Source organism: Passer montanus, unplaced genomic scaffold, assembly GCF_014805655.1.
Source record: "Passer montanus isolate IOZ18808 unplaced genomic scaffold, ASM1480565v1 scaffold11, whole genome shotgun sequence".
NCBI lineage: Eukaryota > Metazoa > Chordata > Aves > Passeriformes > Passeridae > Passer > Passer montanus.
This window is the reverse complement of record NW_024357613.1, coordinates 11,164,658-11,182,995: the sequence shown is the minus strand read 5'-3', so window position 1 is coordinate 11,182,995 and position 18,338 is coordinate 11,164,658. Positions and strand designations below refer to the sequence as shown.

Genomic DNA, 18,338 nt, shown 5'->3' with positions numbered 1-18,338 from the left:
CATAATCACTTACAAGTGGTTTTAGCAAACATATTTAGTATCATAAGTGTGGGTTTAGATCCTTCCACCTTTATCTGTACCATTAAAAGGTTATCTCCCTTCCCATCATGGCAGTACAGACCACGTAAGGCACGTAAGCCTGAAAGGCAATTTATTACATTCTTTCTGCAAATTAGCAGCAGCAAGGGTATAGGACACTTCACCACAATCAAGAGCACTAACTTAATGTGATTGAAATATGGCTAATACAGATAAGATTCACAGATCTGCTCAAATGCTTGTCAGAAGGCAATATAATCAAATTCGTTAGTTGAGCTTTCACTGGATTCAACAAGCATGACATTCATTTTATACTATCAGGCAAAATATCATATTCATATTACCTTACCTCAAAACTGAAAGGGGTGCCAATAGACTATAATTCTATCTCAAATTCATTATAACCATGCTAAGACCAGACTTCTTAATTTTGAAAAAAAAAAGCACAAAAAGAAAACTACACAAGAGTATAATCATTTTGAATTACTTATCTTTTCAATGTGAAAAAAAGAATTAAGTCTTCAGCCTCTGTTTTACTGAAGTCACCCTCCAGTTAAAGGAGGAATATGCTGTCAAATGCATTGCATTTTTTTTCTCTCAAGGCAACAGCACCATCTAGTGATAAGCAGACCAGCCTCAAAACTTGTGCTATTAAAAATGTCATGAAGGATTCAGGCAAGATGTTGTCTCTTCCTCCTACTTATTTTAAAATGATAAATATCATTAAAGTTTCTACTAACATCAAGAGCAACTATTCTTAATATTTTTCAGTTGTAACCATAAACTCATATAATTGTTTAGGTTGGAAAAGGCTCTTAAGTACATTGAATCCAACCATCAACCCAGCACTGTCAAGTCCACCACTAAGCCATGTCCCTAAGTGCCACATCTACATAGCATGGGGACCAAACCACTTCCCTGTGCAGTTTGTTCTTGTGCTTGACAACTTCACCTTTTGGTGAAGAAATTTTTCCAAATGTCCTAAACCTCCCCATCTAACTTAAAATAATTTCCTCTTGTCCTGTCCTGGGGAAAGACACTGATCCCCCTCCTTTCAAGCAATTGTAGAGTGATAAGGTCTCCTTTTCCAAGTCTCTTTCCTTTCCAAGTCTCCTTTTCTGGGGAAAGACACTGATCCCCCTCCTTTCAAGCAATTGTAGAGTGATAAGGTCACCCCCAAGTCTCCTCTTTCCCAGGCTAACCAATCCCAGATCCCTCAGCCACTCCTAATAAGACTTGTGCTCCAGACCCTTCACCAGCTCTGTTGACCTTCTCTGGACACACTCCAGAATGCCAATGCCTGAGCACCAGTGCCAAGTACCTGGGACAATCACTTCCTATTCCTACTGGACACTGGCCTTCTTGGCCACCTGGGCACACTGATGGCTCATGGTCAGTAGAAGAGCACACCCACCCAAGTCCTTCTCTGCCAGGCAGCTTTCCAGCTGCTCTTCCCCAAGCCTGCAACATTAGCTGGGGTTGTTGTGACCCAAAGTGCAACACCTGGACCACAACACCTTGAAGCAAGCCACTTAAGCTTTAATTAATTTGCTCATTTCTCTACCACAGCTGGTAAAACAAGGTTAGTAACAATTCACTTGATGCATATTCAAACAAAATGTGAATATCTGTCTTATTTTACACTCCTCTACACTGAGGAGTAGAACTTGCTCAACTGGAGAACCAAAGTACCTACAAAAAGTAGACTGATAAAAAAAAACAAACCAACTTTAAGTGGGTAAAATAGTACGTATTAACTGTAATAGGATCAGGTTTTATGCCTGCCCCACCAAGGTTCCCTTCTTGATAAAACAAGGTAAAAATTATCATTAATTTTTTGGATTCATAATTTCTAACCATTTAAAAATACTAAAAACTGTGCAACTTGCATAAAATTAATTTTAGCTTCCTTATATAATTTATTCCTAACAATCATTTCTCCTTTGTTTTCTGCTGAAGCAAAATTTTTGTATGTCACATCCTTAAGGTTGGCAGGCATAATTCTGTCCTTCATGCTGCAAAAATAAAGTTTCCTTCCTATATTGTTCTAGATGAATTGAAAATTTTGATCACTTAGCACTCACATTTCAGTCTCTTTTCATATCTAATCGTGACACTGAGAACAAAATTGCACACAATTGCTACCACTAAGTCCTGCAGCTGTTACTGCTGCCAAGAAGGTTAAGTCAATAATTTTATACACATGACAAAGATAAGAAGCATCTCAGCATGAGACCAAATGGCTTGGAAGAGAAAGATCACACAGGGTACAGTACTATCACTGCTGTAGATCTCTTTCTCTTTTGATAAACATCCTCCACACTGGTCCCTCTGATGCTCTGTCAGAGGAAACAAGTGTCCAAAATTACAAATTTCAGTAATTAATGGAAAGGAAATGGAAAATTCCAACATTTCTCTTTTACTATGAAAACCTAAACAACATGTTCTTCAAAAGTTTCATCAACATACTATTTTCTCCTTGGCTCTTCCTAAATGACTTTTTTCCCCTAAAGAGATGAGACATCTAAATAATGAAAAAACATTCCACAATTCAGAGCCAAAAAGTTAGTGACTCAACATTAAAAATGGCATTTTATAAGTTGAAATATCAACTAAATGGGTCTGCTACTTATAGGATATCACCATGCTATCCATGCACTATTATAAATTGCTGATCATAACCACTATTTTGAGTTCTAAAATATTATTGGAGAACTAGTGGAAGAACTACAAAAGGAGATTGAAAACAAGGAACTGCTAAAAGAAAAGTAAGTGCTATCAGTCACCAACAATATCTTGCTTCTGGTGTAAGTTTTGAAATACTGTTGGTGACTGGTTCCACTCACTCCCATTTAGCAGTTCCTCATTTTTTAAACCATGTAGCTGTGTTACTGTTCAGAGAAGAACACACAGGTCTCTGTCCTGGTTTTAACTGAAACAGAGTTAATTTTCTTCACAGTGGCTGGTGTGGGGCTGTGTTTTGGATTTGTGCTGAACACAGGGTTGATAATAGAGAGATGTTTTTGTTATTGCTGGGCTTTTGTTATTGCTTTTGTTATTGCTTACACAGAGCCAAGGCCTTTTCTGCTTTTCACGCTGTTGCTGAACACAGGGTTGATAATAGAGAGATGTTTTTGTTATTGCTGGGCCAGGCTTACACAGAGCCAAGGCCTTTTCCGATTTTCACACTGCCATGTTGGTGAGGAAGTTAGGGGTGCCTGGCAAGCTGGGAGGAGACACAGCTGGAACAGTTGACCCAAACTGGCCAAAGGGATTCTCCACACCATAGAACATTCAGTGCATAGAGTGAGAGGAAGAAAGAGGAATGGGGGACATTCATGATGGCATTTGTCTTCCCAAGTCACTGCTAGGTGGGATGGGAAGCAGTGAATTCATTCCTTGCTTTGCTTGTGTGCATGGCTTCTGCTTTCCCTATGGAACTATCTTTATCTCAATTCATGAGTTCTTTACCTTTACCTTCCACTTCTCTCCTTAGCCCCACCAGTGCAGAAGTGAGGGACCAGCTGTGTGGGGCTTGGCTGCTGGCTGGAGTTAAACCACAACAGTCTCAAATTAAATTGCATTCTGTGTGCAATACAGAAGTAACAAGTAACTAAAACAAAACTAGGTGACAGCTGTGTGGGGCTTGGCTGCTGGCTGGAGTTAAACCACAACAGTCTCAAATTAAACTGCATTCTGTGTGCAATAAAGAAGTAAGCAAGTATCTAAAACAAATCTAGGTGGAAAAATGTGTGACCAAATGAAATCTTTCAAGCACTCAAAAAAAGAAAATTCTCAGTGGTATAGCATCCTGCAAGAAGAAGTGGTATTGCAGCAAGAACAAGAAGCAATGGTTATAAATTGAAATACAATAAATTCTATTTCAACATGAGAAAAAAAACATCTGTGTAAGAACAAACACTGGAAGAGGCTACCAGAAAATGTTCTAGAGTCTCCAAGCTTAGAGGCTGGTCAAAAGCCAAATGGGCATAGTCCTAAGGAAGCTGCTTTAGCTGGCCCGGTTCTAAAGAAGGGCAACATGATTTCCACATGTCCCTTCCAGTAACTTCAGCTATCCTACCACTGATCTGGATGAATCCTAAACTGCATGAACACACCAGATTCGTTTACTAAGCTCATAGCAGCAACACCTGCACAAACAACTGTTCCAGGTACTCCTAAGTCACACATGCGCTCAGATTCAAGGCTGCAAAATTATCATCCAAGAGGGTTGAGGACAACACCCATACTGACTCTAGAAACTCACCTGCAAAGTAATTTCTTGTCTCTGATAGTTTGCAGATAGAGACAAACATTAATACAATTGGCAAAAATCAGAGTAAAATAGTTTTAACTAAAACTAGAAGGGATGCAAATTAAACTCAGAGCTTATTTCTCTCTGAATAAAAGAAAAGTATGCTTAGAACATTCAAACATTCACTGCAAGACAGTATACCACAGAAGAAAAGCGTAGCCTAGTATCTAGTACCAGTTTTGTGAGGCTTGCTAAAGAATCTCTGATAATCCAGTTAAAAAATATGACTTCAAGTAAACCAGACCACCAAATACATAACTTGCATTTGTATCAGCAGAAGTTACAAAACCACAGTGCAAGTATCATGTATTTCTAGACAGCTCTTGGGCCTGTGTAATTTTCTGCATTAAGTCAACAGCTGTTATCAAACTGATGAAGAAACTTACTACTTTCCGTAAAAAAAGAAACATATTAGTTTTGCAGTAAAAGCAATCAAATTTATATATGCTTAAACACTGTATTGAGGAAATTCCTTTGCTTGGACTTCTAAGAATAAGAGACTGCAGTTACAAGCAAATATGAAACAAACTAAGAATAAAAACTAATGATGGGCATAAGATGGATATAAGATGTACCTATAAGCTCTGAAGGATTCTTATCACTGAAGTGTTCACATACACGGATAAATGTTTCTGTATTCTCAGGTGTAGGGCACTCACCATGCCTGAAAAACACAGGAACACATGGGGGAAGGGAAAAAGAGGAAAAAAATGAGTTTCCTCAGTGTGATCTTTTAAATTAAAAGCCAAAGAAATAATTAAAAAGTGTACACAACTTACCCTTTACATTGGAGCTTTATATATTTAATTCCCTCTTTCTCTATATCATTTCTGTCATAGAATCTAGTGGTGTTGGTCAAGTCTACCAGCAAACCCATTTTAACCTAAAAAAAAAACAAAAACAAAAAAAAAAAACCACAAAAATAATTTTTTATATGTACACAACTTACCCTTTACATTGGAGCTTTATATATTTAATTCCCTCTTTCTCTATATCATTTCTGTCATAGAATCTAGTGGTGTTGGTCAAGTCTACCAGCAAACCCATTTTAACCTAAAAAAAAACAAAAAAAACCACCCAAAAATAATTTTTTATACGTGGTTCAAAGAGCCATGCATAAATACTAAATGTCAAAACCCATAGTAATTAAAAGCAACCAGAGGCTGCATTTTTAACTTTAAAAAGCATTAAATATTGCATTTGTTTGTAAAATCTGTATTTTACCACCATTGCAGACATCTACATTTCTTTGTGAAAGCTGATGTCTAAATTAGCACTAGTCATGAATTCAAAAACTTCAGTTTGCTCCAACCAATGATTCTATATAAGAAAATTCTGCTAACAGCAGGAAAAACTGGTAAAGAATTACTTTAACATCCTAAAAAGACAAACATAATGGAATCAAGTGCTATTATGCAAAGCAGAACAACACTAAACACTGGCACAGCAAGAGTACCATAAGAAACATTAACTACTGAGACTTACATAGAAGTATGCTCCCACAAAAAAGTAACTCATTTTAATTTACCTATTAGAGTGCAAAACAATGCAAAAGAATGAACATATTTTCAAGTTTAAAAATTAATGAAATAAATTGAATTCTTAAAACCCTCTTATTTAAAGCTAAAATGCAAAACAACTTCAGACATTCAAACATGCTGTCAGCAGCTAAGGTAGCATTGTCAACCACTCACACGTTAGGGTCTTCCTGAATCCAGGATGTCTTGCTCACTCTACCCTCATGTGTTACCTTGTGCACTAACTTATTTTTTTAGTGTTTGTTTTTACAGCTGGAAAACGGGTCTTTTAAAGAGCCTTGTGGAAGTTACTACATTTTGAACAAGGACAGAAAGCAGAAATTCCACTGGGTGGCACAAAACACAGTGTATCAAAGTATATTCTACTGATTCTTGTTCCAAATAAAATTTCCAACAACAAACCTACCAGTTTTATTGTGCAAAAACAGCCCACTAACACACCTGAGCAAAGAAAGTATTTCTGGTTTCCTGTCTTGTAAGTGCAAGCAATTGCTTTTGGACAAAAAACTCAATGTCATTCTTTCAGGTAGGACCAACAGACTGACAATCATTTAGTTGGGAGAATTACAAAGCAAAACACCATTTCCACACAATTCAGAAAAGGTAAAATCCAATTATAACTAGAATACAGTTCAGAAACAGCTATTTCACATGAATGTGTTGTTTAGTAGACCACTAAAGGAAAATTTCCAATTATCTACAGATAGCTCTCCAAGATATTCAAACTTCTGATGATATATGTTTGTAATACTTATATACTTTCATATTACTTTTATTTAATAAATGTTAAAGATTATCATGATGTTATGTCAACAGCATTAAAGCTTCTAAATTAATATCCAGTTCTGAATTTCTCATTGTCAACTTTGCATATTGTATTCAGAATACTTAATTTATTCTTATTACTGTGTTTTGGAGACATACAAACCACCTCACAAGGGGGTCCACCTGAAAACAATGTTACACCACCCGAAACTTCAAAGTGTCAATCGAGCTGCTAAGCATGGAGACTGACATCATCCTAGACAGTGATTAAAATTCTGTAGAAATTATACACAGGCAATTAATTCAATTATTACTTTCCCCCCTCTCCATTCCCTACAGCAATTTGCAAATGTCTCCAAGACGACTTAATTCAGGCCTGTAGGACTTTTCACTTGCTATTCTTTTCCAACTATTACAGATCATTTCAATCATATACAAGTGAAGCTCATGTGAAGTGACACTGTTCCTGACACACTTCATGGAGCAGTGCAGGAAACAGGCATCGAGTGTAATTTATCCAAAGCTATAAAAGCATTTATGGCATAGACAGCATATAAGACCTGAAAGCAGCTTTCCTGCTTTACAGAAAGCCTAATCATTTGTATTCTCAATCCATAGGATTGACTGCACGTAACACATTACAATTTAGAGAGTGCAAAGCACAAGAAAATTATAAAGAGAATTTTAAAGAACAGGGGGATTATACAATATATCAAAGTATACAGCTATGATTTTCAAAAAATCCATGCAAAAACCCCACCAATACCACTAAAACAAAATAAAAACCTTCCCCTCGCTTCCTCACATTCCAGATATCTCCAGCTATTAATGCCTTATGCATGTGCTCTTCTGCTGCTGTGCAATAAAATGGGCTTTGCTGGTTTCCCCTGTATGACCTCAGAAATTTCTCCTTAGACACTGGAGACTGAAAACACCCTCCCCAAGGAGAGAGGATACCACAATACACTGACTTCACTCCAGTCTCAGGAATTTTTTCTTGAATTTCTTATTTGAGAAAAATAATTTATATCAGTGACTGAATATATCTATGGAAACAATAATGTGGCTGAAAATTGGTAAGTAGTTTTCCTAACAGGAATTCTGTAACTTGAGCATACTAATTACCCAAATATTCTTTTGAGTTAACTAATGTCTTAGCTCTTTGTGACAGAAATAAATCTACCTATATAAAGCATAAACTGTACTAACCTACCTACTCAAGAAATTAAAAAAATAATAATAATAATTCATGCTGTCACCAATTGCTCCTGCAATTCATTTCAGAGAACATTAAGATACTATGCCAATATTGGCAATCACAAGAAAAATGGGGCTGGCATGGCTAATGAAATCAGTTTCTAACATTCAGATTTTCAACAACCAGCTCAGTGAGAAAAGAAATCACACAGGAAGCTTGTTACAGATAGTTCCACCCAGACAGATGCTGTCTTAAATGCTAAACCAGTACCTTCAAAAATCTGAGGTTACATCAACATCTCTCTATTACAGAAATGCAGATGTAAAAGTTTCTGCTGAAGTCTTTTATTTGGGAGTTAAGTTATATGGACTCAAGTAATAACCAGTTATCAGAAGTAATTATTCTGCAAAATATTAGCAGTAAAAAATACACTGCAATAAAATTACAAGAACCATGCACAGTGAGCTAGTTTGACCTTGGGTGGGAAAATTCACTGTTACAGGGCTCCTCAATTTCACCTTTATTTCACTGCTGGCTTGTTGGTAAATTGCTAATCTACAAATGGAGCACCCCAGTAACCACTACACACCTTGGCAAATAAAAAGGAAATACATATTATCAAACAGCAAACACTCATCAACAACACCAGGGTCCAATACAATGTAACAGATTTTACAAGAACAGAGAGTTTGAGAGAAATTCTATGTTCTGCTTGTTAATCAAAATTACCAAAATATAAGTGGGGATCCTCATGCTATTAATTTTACTATAAAATTCTAATAATCTGATGTCACTCAAGACATGAATTTGTAGCATTACAACAGAACTGACAGATGTGACTACTGGAAAGTCTACAGAGTCTCACTATGATTATTTCTTTTTGGTGGCAAATCACTAAGCAGGCAAGCATTTAGAAATTCTGAGTTAGGTTGTGAAATTCTCTGTAACTTCAAAATATACACAGAATTTTAAATTAATTAAAACATTCGTAAAATTGGTTTGGGAAAATTTCCATGGATGCCTATCAAATCCAGTCAGAGTCAAAAATAACATAATACATAAAAGAGGAACTCAAGCAGAATTTAGATGCACACGTCAGACTGAAATATTACAGTTTATGGTTTAAACAATTTCATTAAGGATTTTTGTCCATTAAAACTATACCATGAATCTACACCAATAAAAGCTGCATCACCAAAGCCCACCCTGAATGGGCCCCCTGACTGAGGCCCTGGACTGTAAGCTGATCTGAGATAAGGTAAAAGTGACACTATTCTGGTGTGGGCAGGGGAGAAGAATACTTCCACAGGAGAATTAAGCCCAGCAGCTTTGGGGTAGAGCCATAGCCCAGGCTTATCTGCTGCCAGGTCTGCACAGACTCTCCTCCAACCAGGCAGGAGAAGGAGAGGTTTGAGTGTTTAGCCTTCGGGCAGAGGCAGTGAAAGCCCTGCACAGACTAGCTCAGTTGTGGGGACCCCCACCCCAGGAACACCACATCTACAGGACATTCACGTGAGGGACAGCAGAGGGGGTGTCAGGGCCCACCAAAGGCCCCCTGAATGGTTCCCCAGATCCTGCACCACAGCACTGCACGTGATGCAAAATGATGCAACCGACAAGGAGCCTTGCAAGGGACAGTGACAACCTTCCCGTGCCCCACCTGGGCATTCCCACCTGACCCAAACTTATATTAATCCACTGGATTCTACACTTTGTGGTGGAGGATCCTCCCCACCAAGAAAACCAGATGGAGGGGAGCAGAAAGATGCCATTGGGACCCATAGTTTCTATTTAATCTGCCCCACCCACCTCTTTTTTCTATTTCTTTTTCTTTGTTTCTTTTACCATTAAATAAACCATATTCATTTTTTGGTATCAACATCTAACCTCATTTGGTTTTAATCTTCTTTTAGGAAATATTTTGAACCTCAGGATTCTTACTGTTTTATTCACAGAGAGTTCTGTTTGATCCTCTGTGACTAGAGTGGATCATAAAAGCACAGCTGCAAGAACTCTAACAAGAAAAATCCTACCAGTTCAAGCACTGAGAACAGGCACATATGCTTCACTGATCATACTTTCTTATGGCATTACTGCACAGGTACTCCTACCACTGCTACACTGAATGGTTCACTATCTACTTCATACCTATGCCTAAATAAGATGAATAAAATGAGGATTCCCATCTTTTAGTCACCTAATTCTTCTGATGTTTCAGGTCTGATACTGTTAAACAATTTCAGAATTAATTTAACCTCGATCAACAGCAAAAAATAATGAAAGAACCCACAGGAAAAAAAAAACACCATTTGCATGATTCATCTCAGAGACACAATCAAAAAAATGACACCAAGCTTCTTTACAAAGTTTAATAACCAATTCAACTAATTAGGTGGTAGACCTTTCTTTGCCTGGCAGGCTCAAAATCCCATTTCCCACATCTCCAGATACACCGGACTGGCCACAACACTACAGAGACCTACATGAAAGGCTGGAAAGGTCCTGTTCCCACTTTTATTGTCACAGTTGTGCTCAAGTGCAGAACATGCAAACTGAAGCACACAGATAGAAATGGGCAAAACAGAGGATGAAGAAGGGAGCCAGAACCACAAGTCTGTAGTGATAGATGGCACAAGGTTTAATAAGGCAACTGCAGAGTCCTATCACATCAGCCCCAGCCAGTGCTATAGGCAGGGGGAGGAGTGGCTTGAGAGCTGCTGGGCAGAAAGGGCTGGTTTGACAGCTCAGTATCAGCCTATGCTCTGCTGCCCAGGTGGCCAAGAAGGCCAATGGCACCTGGCCTGTGCCAGCAATAGTGTGGCCAGCAGGACCAGGGCAGTGACCATCTCCCTGCACTCAGCACTGGTGAGGCCACACCTCGAGTGCTGTGTCCAGTTCTGGGCCCCTCACTTTAGAAAGGACATTGAGGTGCTGGAAGGTGAACAGAGAAGAGCAACAAGGCTCATAAAGGAACAGCTAAGGGACCTGGGTTTGTTCAGTGTCAAGAATTCTAACCTGTAAGAAAACAGTTTTGGGAAATCTGTTAATTGCAGAGAAGACCTGGAAATGTAAACAAACAAAAAAAGTTTTCAGTACAGGTGTCCCAAACAAAGCTATCAACAACCTTTTCTTTAGATCTGAAAAGCAACACTTGAGTAAATATTAATAATGAGAGCAGTGTTTCAATTATTAGAAAATTTAACCTTACCTTCAGACTCTTTAAATAGTTGGATAACATACTCGGGTGAAATCGATTTTCTTCAGCAACCTGTTCATCATATCTTGGTCCTAACATTGTCTTCAAAGGTAAAAACTTCCCTATGAAAGATAACAAAATTTTGCAGTATTTTATGTATATGTACAGTTACAACTTAGTATTTCAAACCAACCGCTTATAATGAGCAGTTTTAGACATTCACTTTCAATAATAAATAATTGCAGAAATAGTACTGTCAACAGTAAATTGGAATTTTTTTAGTTATGAGTTCTCAGAATTCATCAGTAAGTTTAAAAGTTTAAAGGAAATACAGGTCAGTTCATCTGAAACAGAGTAATTAAACATTTTAGCTAACTTTTAGTGTGATTTAAGTTGGGAGGTCAACAGCACAACAGAATCCAGAAGATTTAAACTCACTACAATGGAAAACATGAAAACAGCATTTTAAAATAACAGTTTGTCATCCAATCATGTAAACATCAGTTCTGATTACCTGCAAACATAACATACAGTAAGGATCCCTGAAAAAAAAAAAAATTAGCAACACTCTGTATAGTCTCAAATAAGCATCTATCTTCCATGAAATAGACATTAGAAACCACAGAAGACAGACAGATGTGGAAACTATGAAGCTTTATGCAACTGGTTAGCTCAGGTTAGATATTAGTGAGCAACATGAGAAACAGCCTCACTTTTCCCCTGAGACCTTTCCAAAATTTACAGCTAAAAGGAGAGTTATTCTGTCATACAATCAACACTCACAGTAAATAAATTTTACTGTAAACAGTAATAAATTATAGTCACTTCAACTTGTTTGACATCTAGAAAAATTTCACTTTATTGCCCTTTGCCTTTTCATCCCAAGTTACACACCCTCCATTCACTCTGGTAAAGGCTGTGGAGTTGGATACCTCCCCTCCATTTTCTCAGCTCTTCAACTAACTAATTTTCTTGCTTCTTTGTGTTCCTTGTCACCTTCAACACTATCATACAGCCTCTCTCTCTCTATTAGCCTTTCCCCTTTAACTTGCAATACTCCTCCGTACAGACTGATTATGTGAATCCTTAATTTACATCATCTAAACACAAAAATCTATCATCACCCTGATTTTTGCAAAACAACATTGTGCTTGGCAGTTTTCTGACTTTCCCACTTGTCATACCCATACTAACACATCTACTCATTCATTATGAAACATGAAGAATCTAACTAAGTTTACTTAACCATGGCACTCAAGAGTAGGAGCTGCACTGACAAAAGAGTCAATGGCTACAAAAGAAAAGCACCATCCTTTACAAGATGCTGGGGAAAAAGAGTGGGAAAACACAAACTAGTCCAGTCAGCATCCCCTACAGAATTTGAATACCTACAGACAGCTGTGGAAGTGATGAATATTTCATATAGAGTTCATTTATTATGACTTTCAAAACTGAAACACAGATGTTTGGAAGTATTTAGGTGCTCAGCTTCTATAAATTCCAGTTTCTTCTTCTCTACCTGGAAACTTTGCAATTTGGTTTTTATACAGATGCTTAAAAAAAAACGCTTCCCCATGTGCAAACAAGCCTCTCATTCAGCATCATCAAGCTACCAAAAATCTAAGCTTTAATTCTAAAAAGATTTCTAAACTTTTTGAGTAATATGGACAGGTATAATGGAGGCAGTAGCTACTGTCTCTTCTACAGTTTTGTCTTACATCTTGTGCCAAAGAAGTGATGCAGTAACAGCTGATTGCAACTCAAGCCTCCATGCATAAGCTTTTGAAGATTAAAAAATCATTTGCTGAATTAGGTGATCCACCAGTAACAAAGTGATACTTTACATGAACATCAAAGCATCCCAAGTCATTCAAGTACCTCGACCACATTATGACACTAATTGTAATTTCTCAATAGAATTTCCAAATTAACTTCAAAATGTTACTGGAACCCTAATGACAGATTATTACCACAGTTATGTTCAAATTTCTCAAATAGTTCTGGAAAATGGCTACTAAAAACCATTTTCCAAATTAGCTGCCTGTCTAACAGATGGTATTTCTTTAGGCTGAAAAACAGGTAAAAATTCTAAAAATAAGAGGCCAGTATATCAGAGCACAGACATCAAGCTGATAAATCTGAGGGAAATCAAAGAGAACAATATAAGACGTCACATTTTCTCCATGTACATGCTCTAACTTTGTCACATTTTTTATCTTCTAATCTAAGTTCTAGAACATACCAGTGAAAAAATACTCTTAATTTAGTGTGATTTTCTGTGACATGAAGCTATCAACTCAAAACATGACATACATGATTATGTATGACCATGGCATGCTTGGATTCAGCACTGATTAAGAAGGCTAGACTGGGTAAAGTCTGAGGTTAAGGGAATAAAATTAAATGGTAAAATCCACAATTTGAAAAAAAAAAACAAAAAACCAAAAACAAACAGTATCTCTGCAAAGTAACAGTTTTCTGATTCAAGAGAACTATGCTGGATTAAAGCATCCACTTCACCTAGTATGTCATCACCAACACAGGCCAATAAAAGACAATTAGGAAAGAGAGTAAAACAATGACAACCCATCATCCAGACTATTCTCCCCAACTACAACAAGCCATAGCTCAGAAACTTCCTGAACCAGAAGCATTACTCTTATTTAAGGTGCTTTCTCATATGCAATATGGATGCTCTCCATAATATCCCACAGTTCTGCATGCTACATGTGTGTCCAGAACAGGATTTACTAATATGCATCAACTGAAGGAGGCTGGGAAACGCTGCTGAGACACTTCTCATGCCTTTTCTTCCATATCTTGCCAGCACTTTACACAGCAAAATTGCCAAGAGAATGGGTTTTCAGTGGTCATGAAAAGCAGATAGCTGCTGAGATGGTGCTGCCAAGGCAGCAAGGCTGAAGCAACCTGATCACTTCAGATCTAAGCATTCAGAGAAAGCTCTTTTCATCAAAATGACTGAAGTTCTACTGTGAAAATGTGCGATTCTGAGGACAAAACCAGAAAGCGGCACAAAACTACCAATATTTAAAGAAGTGAACAGGAAAATAATGGGAGACATAGATGAATTCACGTTGTCCGGGATAAAGAGCCCTGTTAACCTGAATGAACCCAATCTCACCAACAGCAGAGTTTCAGGCCTCATTAGTACTTGTCTTGAGGTCATCTAGAAATTCCAGATGCCACAACCATGAGACAGGAGCATCACAATCAAACACTCAGTGAATGAGTCCACAGAATGTGGCTTCCACAGAAGCCATACAAAACTTGCTTAGTAACACTATTACTAATACACTATCAGATGGAAATAAAGTCGCAGACAGATGCTTAGAAATCTGATTTAAACACCAATTAAAATGAGAATAACATATCTGGGAGATAGTACCAACATCAATTAAACCCTAAAAATCATCTCCCATAAAACTGCTAGATGTCTTTGAACGTAGAACAGCAAAAAAGGAAAGAAGACCGATAGCATACCATTACTTTTGGTAAGTTGTTCACACTAAAAAATTGAAAATCAGGTGGTGAACAAGAACACATCCTGATAAAGCACACAAAGAAATGAGCCAAGCACTTTCAGTTTTTTTACTGTGCATTAACTTCCTGTGCATGGTTGCATGGAATGGAAAAGAATTACCTTGCAGTTCCTGAATAAACAAACACACAAGCAGTGATGGCACAGCAGATGACACACTGATGACCCTCATTCGTGCTTACTCTAGGTTGCTATTTCTGAGAAACCATGGCTCAAAAGACAGACAAACAAAAGCCACAACTAACAGAGATCAAGAACTTGCTGAGAAGAAAAACGCAGAATAAAGAATCATTAGTCTGTTTTTGTCATGGTCAAAGGCTTAGGCTATCAAATCTCTATGATCAGATACAAAGTCATGCATGTGGCCATGATCAGGAGAAAGAGATAATGGACACGAGCAATCCAACAACACTGTTATTTAACTGAGCCAAGTCCAGAGAAGTATAAGGAACTTGACAGAAACCAGTAACCCACAAAATGAACAACTGATGTTAAATACTGACAAATGCCAAATAATGCATATTGATGATTACTCAGGATTAAACTGAGATGTCTCACCAGGTTCTAAAGACAGGCATCAGTGTCTTCCATTCCATAACTAGCTGCCATCAAAAAATGTAAGATGACATGGAAATGTGGGATAAAAAACACAGGAGTTGTAACTATGAAGCAAATCATGGCACAGTGCCAGTTTAAATAACACACTGAGTAGCACACGATGTGTTTTGAAAACGTACCTTTACATCATCACAGAGAGGGATATGAAAGGAGTGAAAACTAGAAGATATTGGAGAAAAAAAATAACTGGAGGCTGGAACTGCTTGCATTATAAAGAAAAGAAGAACTTCAGAAAACTGAAAAGACAGATGTTTGTTTACTTTATCTCATACCAGGCAGCAGAGGAAACATTCACCTGCAGTCAGTATGACAGCTAACACACAAAGATGTGTGTCTAGAGGGTACTGGATTCACTGCCACTACATGCCACAAGATACTGAGTAACACCCAAGACAGTGCGTTATGGGCAAGAATATCCACGCAGACAGCAACCACTGACAAACCCTGAAATATAAGTGCAACACTGGAGTGTTACACTTTAACTCATTTTCCAGCTGAAGAACTCAGGAGCACATTGGTGACTGGAAGGGCACTGGCAGTCATCAGAGTAACAAATTGACACAGATAAGATTTCAGAGCATTCAGGAAAAAGAGAATCAGACATGGAAGAGGCTGCACAGAGGACTGATATCACTAAATTGGTCAGGGTGGAGGGGACAGCAGAGGGTCATATGGTCTAGCCTCCCTGCTCAAAAGAGTCATCCTACAGCACATTGCACAGGACTGCATCCAGATGGCTCTTGAATATCTCCAGCAAGGGAGACTCAGCAATCTCTCAGAGCTATCTGCTCCTGTTCAGCCACTTGCACAGTAAAGAAGCTCTTCCTCATGCTCAGGTAGAACTTCCTATCCATCAGTTTCTGCCCATTGCCTCGTCCTACTGCTCGGCACCACTGAGAAGAGCCTGGTTCCATCTTCCTGACACCCCCTTTTAGATATTTATACAAATTAATGAAATCCCCTCTCCGTCACCTCTTCTCAAAGCTGAACAAGCTCAGTTCTCTTAGTTTTTCCTCCTAAGAAAAATGCTCCAAGCCTCTCATCGACTGAGTAGCTCCACTACGGCACCTCCTGCATGCCTGGCTGTCACATCTCTCACCAGATGTGAAAGACAGGAGAAGTTTCAGCCCGAAACGGAACCAATGCGAAGCGAGAGCCCAGCAGTGATGCTCCGGGGGGCAGGAGAGGGCCCGTAGCCCCGCAGCTCTGGGTGAGCCCGGGCCGAGTCCGTGTCACGGAGGGGCACCGGCTAAAGGCAGGGCGAGCCCGGCGCTGAAGGCAAAGCGCTGCTGCGGGCCGGGCTTTACGGAGAACAGCCGCCCAGCGGAGCCAGGTCCGGGACTAACACCGGCCCGGAGCTCGGGCTGGAACACTGCACAGCCGCAGCCCCGGGACAAAGAGCTCCGGCCGGGACAGAGGGACAGTGCGAGAGGCCGCGGCGGCCCCCGGCGATGAGGAGCAGCGGGACGGGCGGGCAGCGAGCGCCGCAGGGGAGGGGGCCGCGCCCGCTGCCGCCCCACGGCCGGGCAGGGCCGGACTGGGCCGGGCGCTCACCTGCCACGGGCTGTCCCCTCCTGGGGCAGTGGAGCCAGCGCGGCGGGATCTTGTTGTAGGACATGGCGGGGCCCGGGCGGCCCCGGGGGGGAGGGAGGGAGGCGGGGAGGGGGCGCGGGGAGCGGGCGGCCCCGGGGCGCTCAGCGGCCCCTCGCCCGCGGCGCCTCCATTCAGACCCGGCTCCGCCTCGGCCGCCGCCGCACTCGGAGCGCCGGGAGCCGCTTCCGCTTCCGGGGCTCCGGGAGCGGGGGTGGTGCCCGGCCGGGAAGAGGGCAGCGTCAACTGGGGCTGCTCAGGCTGGGAAGCGGGCTGGGCTGGGAGCGGAGGTGGTCACCAGGTCACAGGCTCCTCCTCTTTGTGCAGAGAGGGGCTACGGAGCTGGGAAGGGGCTGGAGCGCAAGTTCTGTGAGAAGCGCCTGAGGGAGCTGGGGGTTTAGCCTGGAAAAAGGAGCCTCGGGGGAACCTTATCGCTCTCTGCGACTGGCTGAGGGAGGGCTGCAGCCAGCTGGGGTTCGGCCTCCTCTCCGGCAACCAGCAGCAGAACAAGAGAACATGACAAGAGTCATAAACTCTGCTAGGGGAGGATTAGGCTGGACACGAGAAGGAATTTCTTCACAAGGATGGTTAGGTATTGGAATGGGCTGCCCAGGGAGGTGGTGAAGTCACCCTGGAGGTGTTTGAGGAGAGACTGGACGTGGCACTTGGTGCCATGGTGTTTGGTCATAGGCTGGAGGGATCTCAGGGCGCTTTTACAGCCTAATTGATTCTGTGATTGTGAGCGAGCCCCTTCGAGCCGCCGCAGGAAAGTAACAGCACCTGAGCTGGAAGCAGCTGGGGGATCATTTGTTCAGCCACAGCAGCAGTCAGCAAAGGCTGCTGCAAATGCAGAGTTTACACAGGTCTCAGGGAGCCTGAGCAGGTGCTTCGAAGAGAATGTAATCCATGGCTACTGAAGTAGCAGGCTGCATCGGATTTGGGAAATGGTCTGAGCTGAAAATAGATGGAGGCTTGGACAGACATAATTCCTCAGCTTTTGTTTTTTGCCAGATGTTCCCTTATAGCCAGAAGCAGATGTGGGAGTAGGTGGATCCTTCTAGTAGTGCAGTTTATTCTAATCAGGATGTAACAGGCTTGCTAGTGTAGCAGAGATACCTCTGTCCTAGGCTTTCTGTTTCTTTTGTGAAAAAACACACCCAGAAAGATGGCATGCAGAGAGAAACAAAAACTTTGTTTCCATACAGAATGCCTGTGAAAATTCTCCGTGGGCTTTAAGAGGTCTGTGACTTGGACTGAGCTGAAGAATTGTAGCCCTGAAATGTTTGTCCATGTGAAAGGAATATTTAAGGGTTGGCCTGGTTTAACTCCTGTAGCAACTAAACCCACAGAGGCTGCCTATAGCAGGATGGGGGAGAGAATCAGAAGCATGAAAGTGAGAAAGATCAGGGGTTGAAATAAATGTATGGAAAAAAAAGAATTTATTTACTATTTCTCATTGGCAGGCAGGTGTTTAGCCATTTCCAGGAAAGATGGGCTTTGTCATTCAGTGTATTCACAGA

The 18,338-nt window shown here is 40.4% G+C and overlaps 1 protein-coding gene across 2 annotated transcripts in view; it reads right to left on the bottom strand.

Annotated features, from left to right (window-relative positions):
* RNGTT (RNA guanylyltransferase and 5'-phosphatase) overlaps positions 1 to 17,014 on the bottom strand; it is a 171,378-nt gene extending 154,364 nt beyond the window's left edge. Inside the window, exons 1-4 of one of the 2 annotated variants that reach the window (XM_039729316.1) lie at positions 16,783 to 17,014; positions 11,064 to 11,173; positions 5,304 to 5,407; positions 4,930 to 5,018 (exon numbers count right to left, since the gene is read on the bottom strand). In XM_039729316.1, the coding sequence (XP_039585250.1) occupies positions 4,930 to 5,018; positions 5,304 to 5,407; positions 11,064 to 11,173; positions 16,783 to 16,846 (367 nt within the window). In that variant the 5' untranslated portion in view covers positions 16,847 to 17,014. Of the gene's footprint in view, positions 1 to 4,929; positions 5,019 to 5,133; positions 5,234 to 5,303; positions 5,408 to 11,063; positions 11,174 to 16,782 lie in introns of those variants that run through there. The other variant, XM_039729324.1, reaches the window with a different exon arrangement.
* Between the last annotated feature and the right edge of the window lie 1,324 nt (positions 17,015 to 18,338).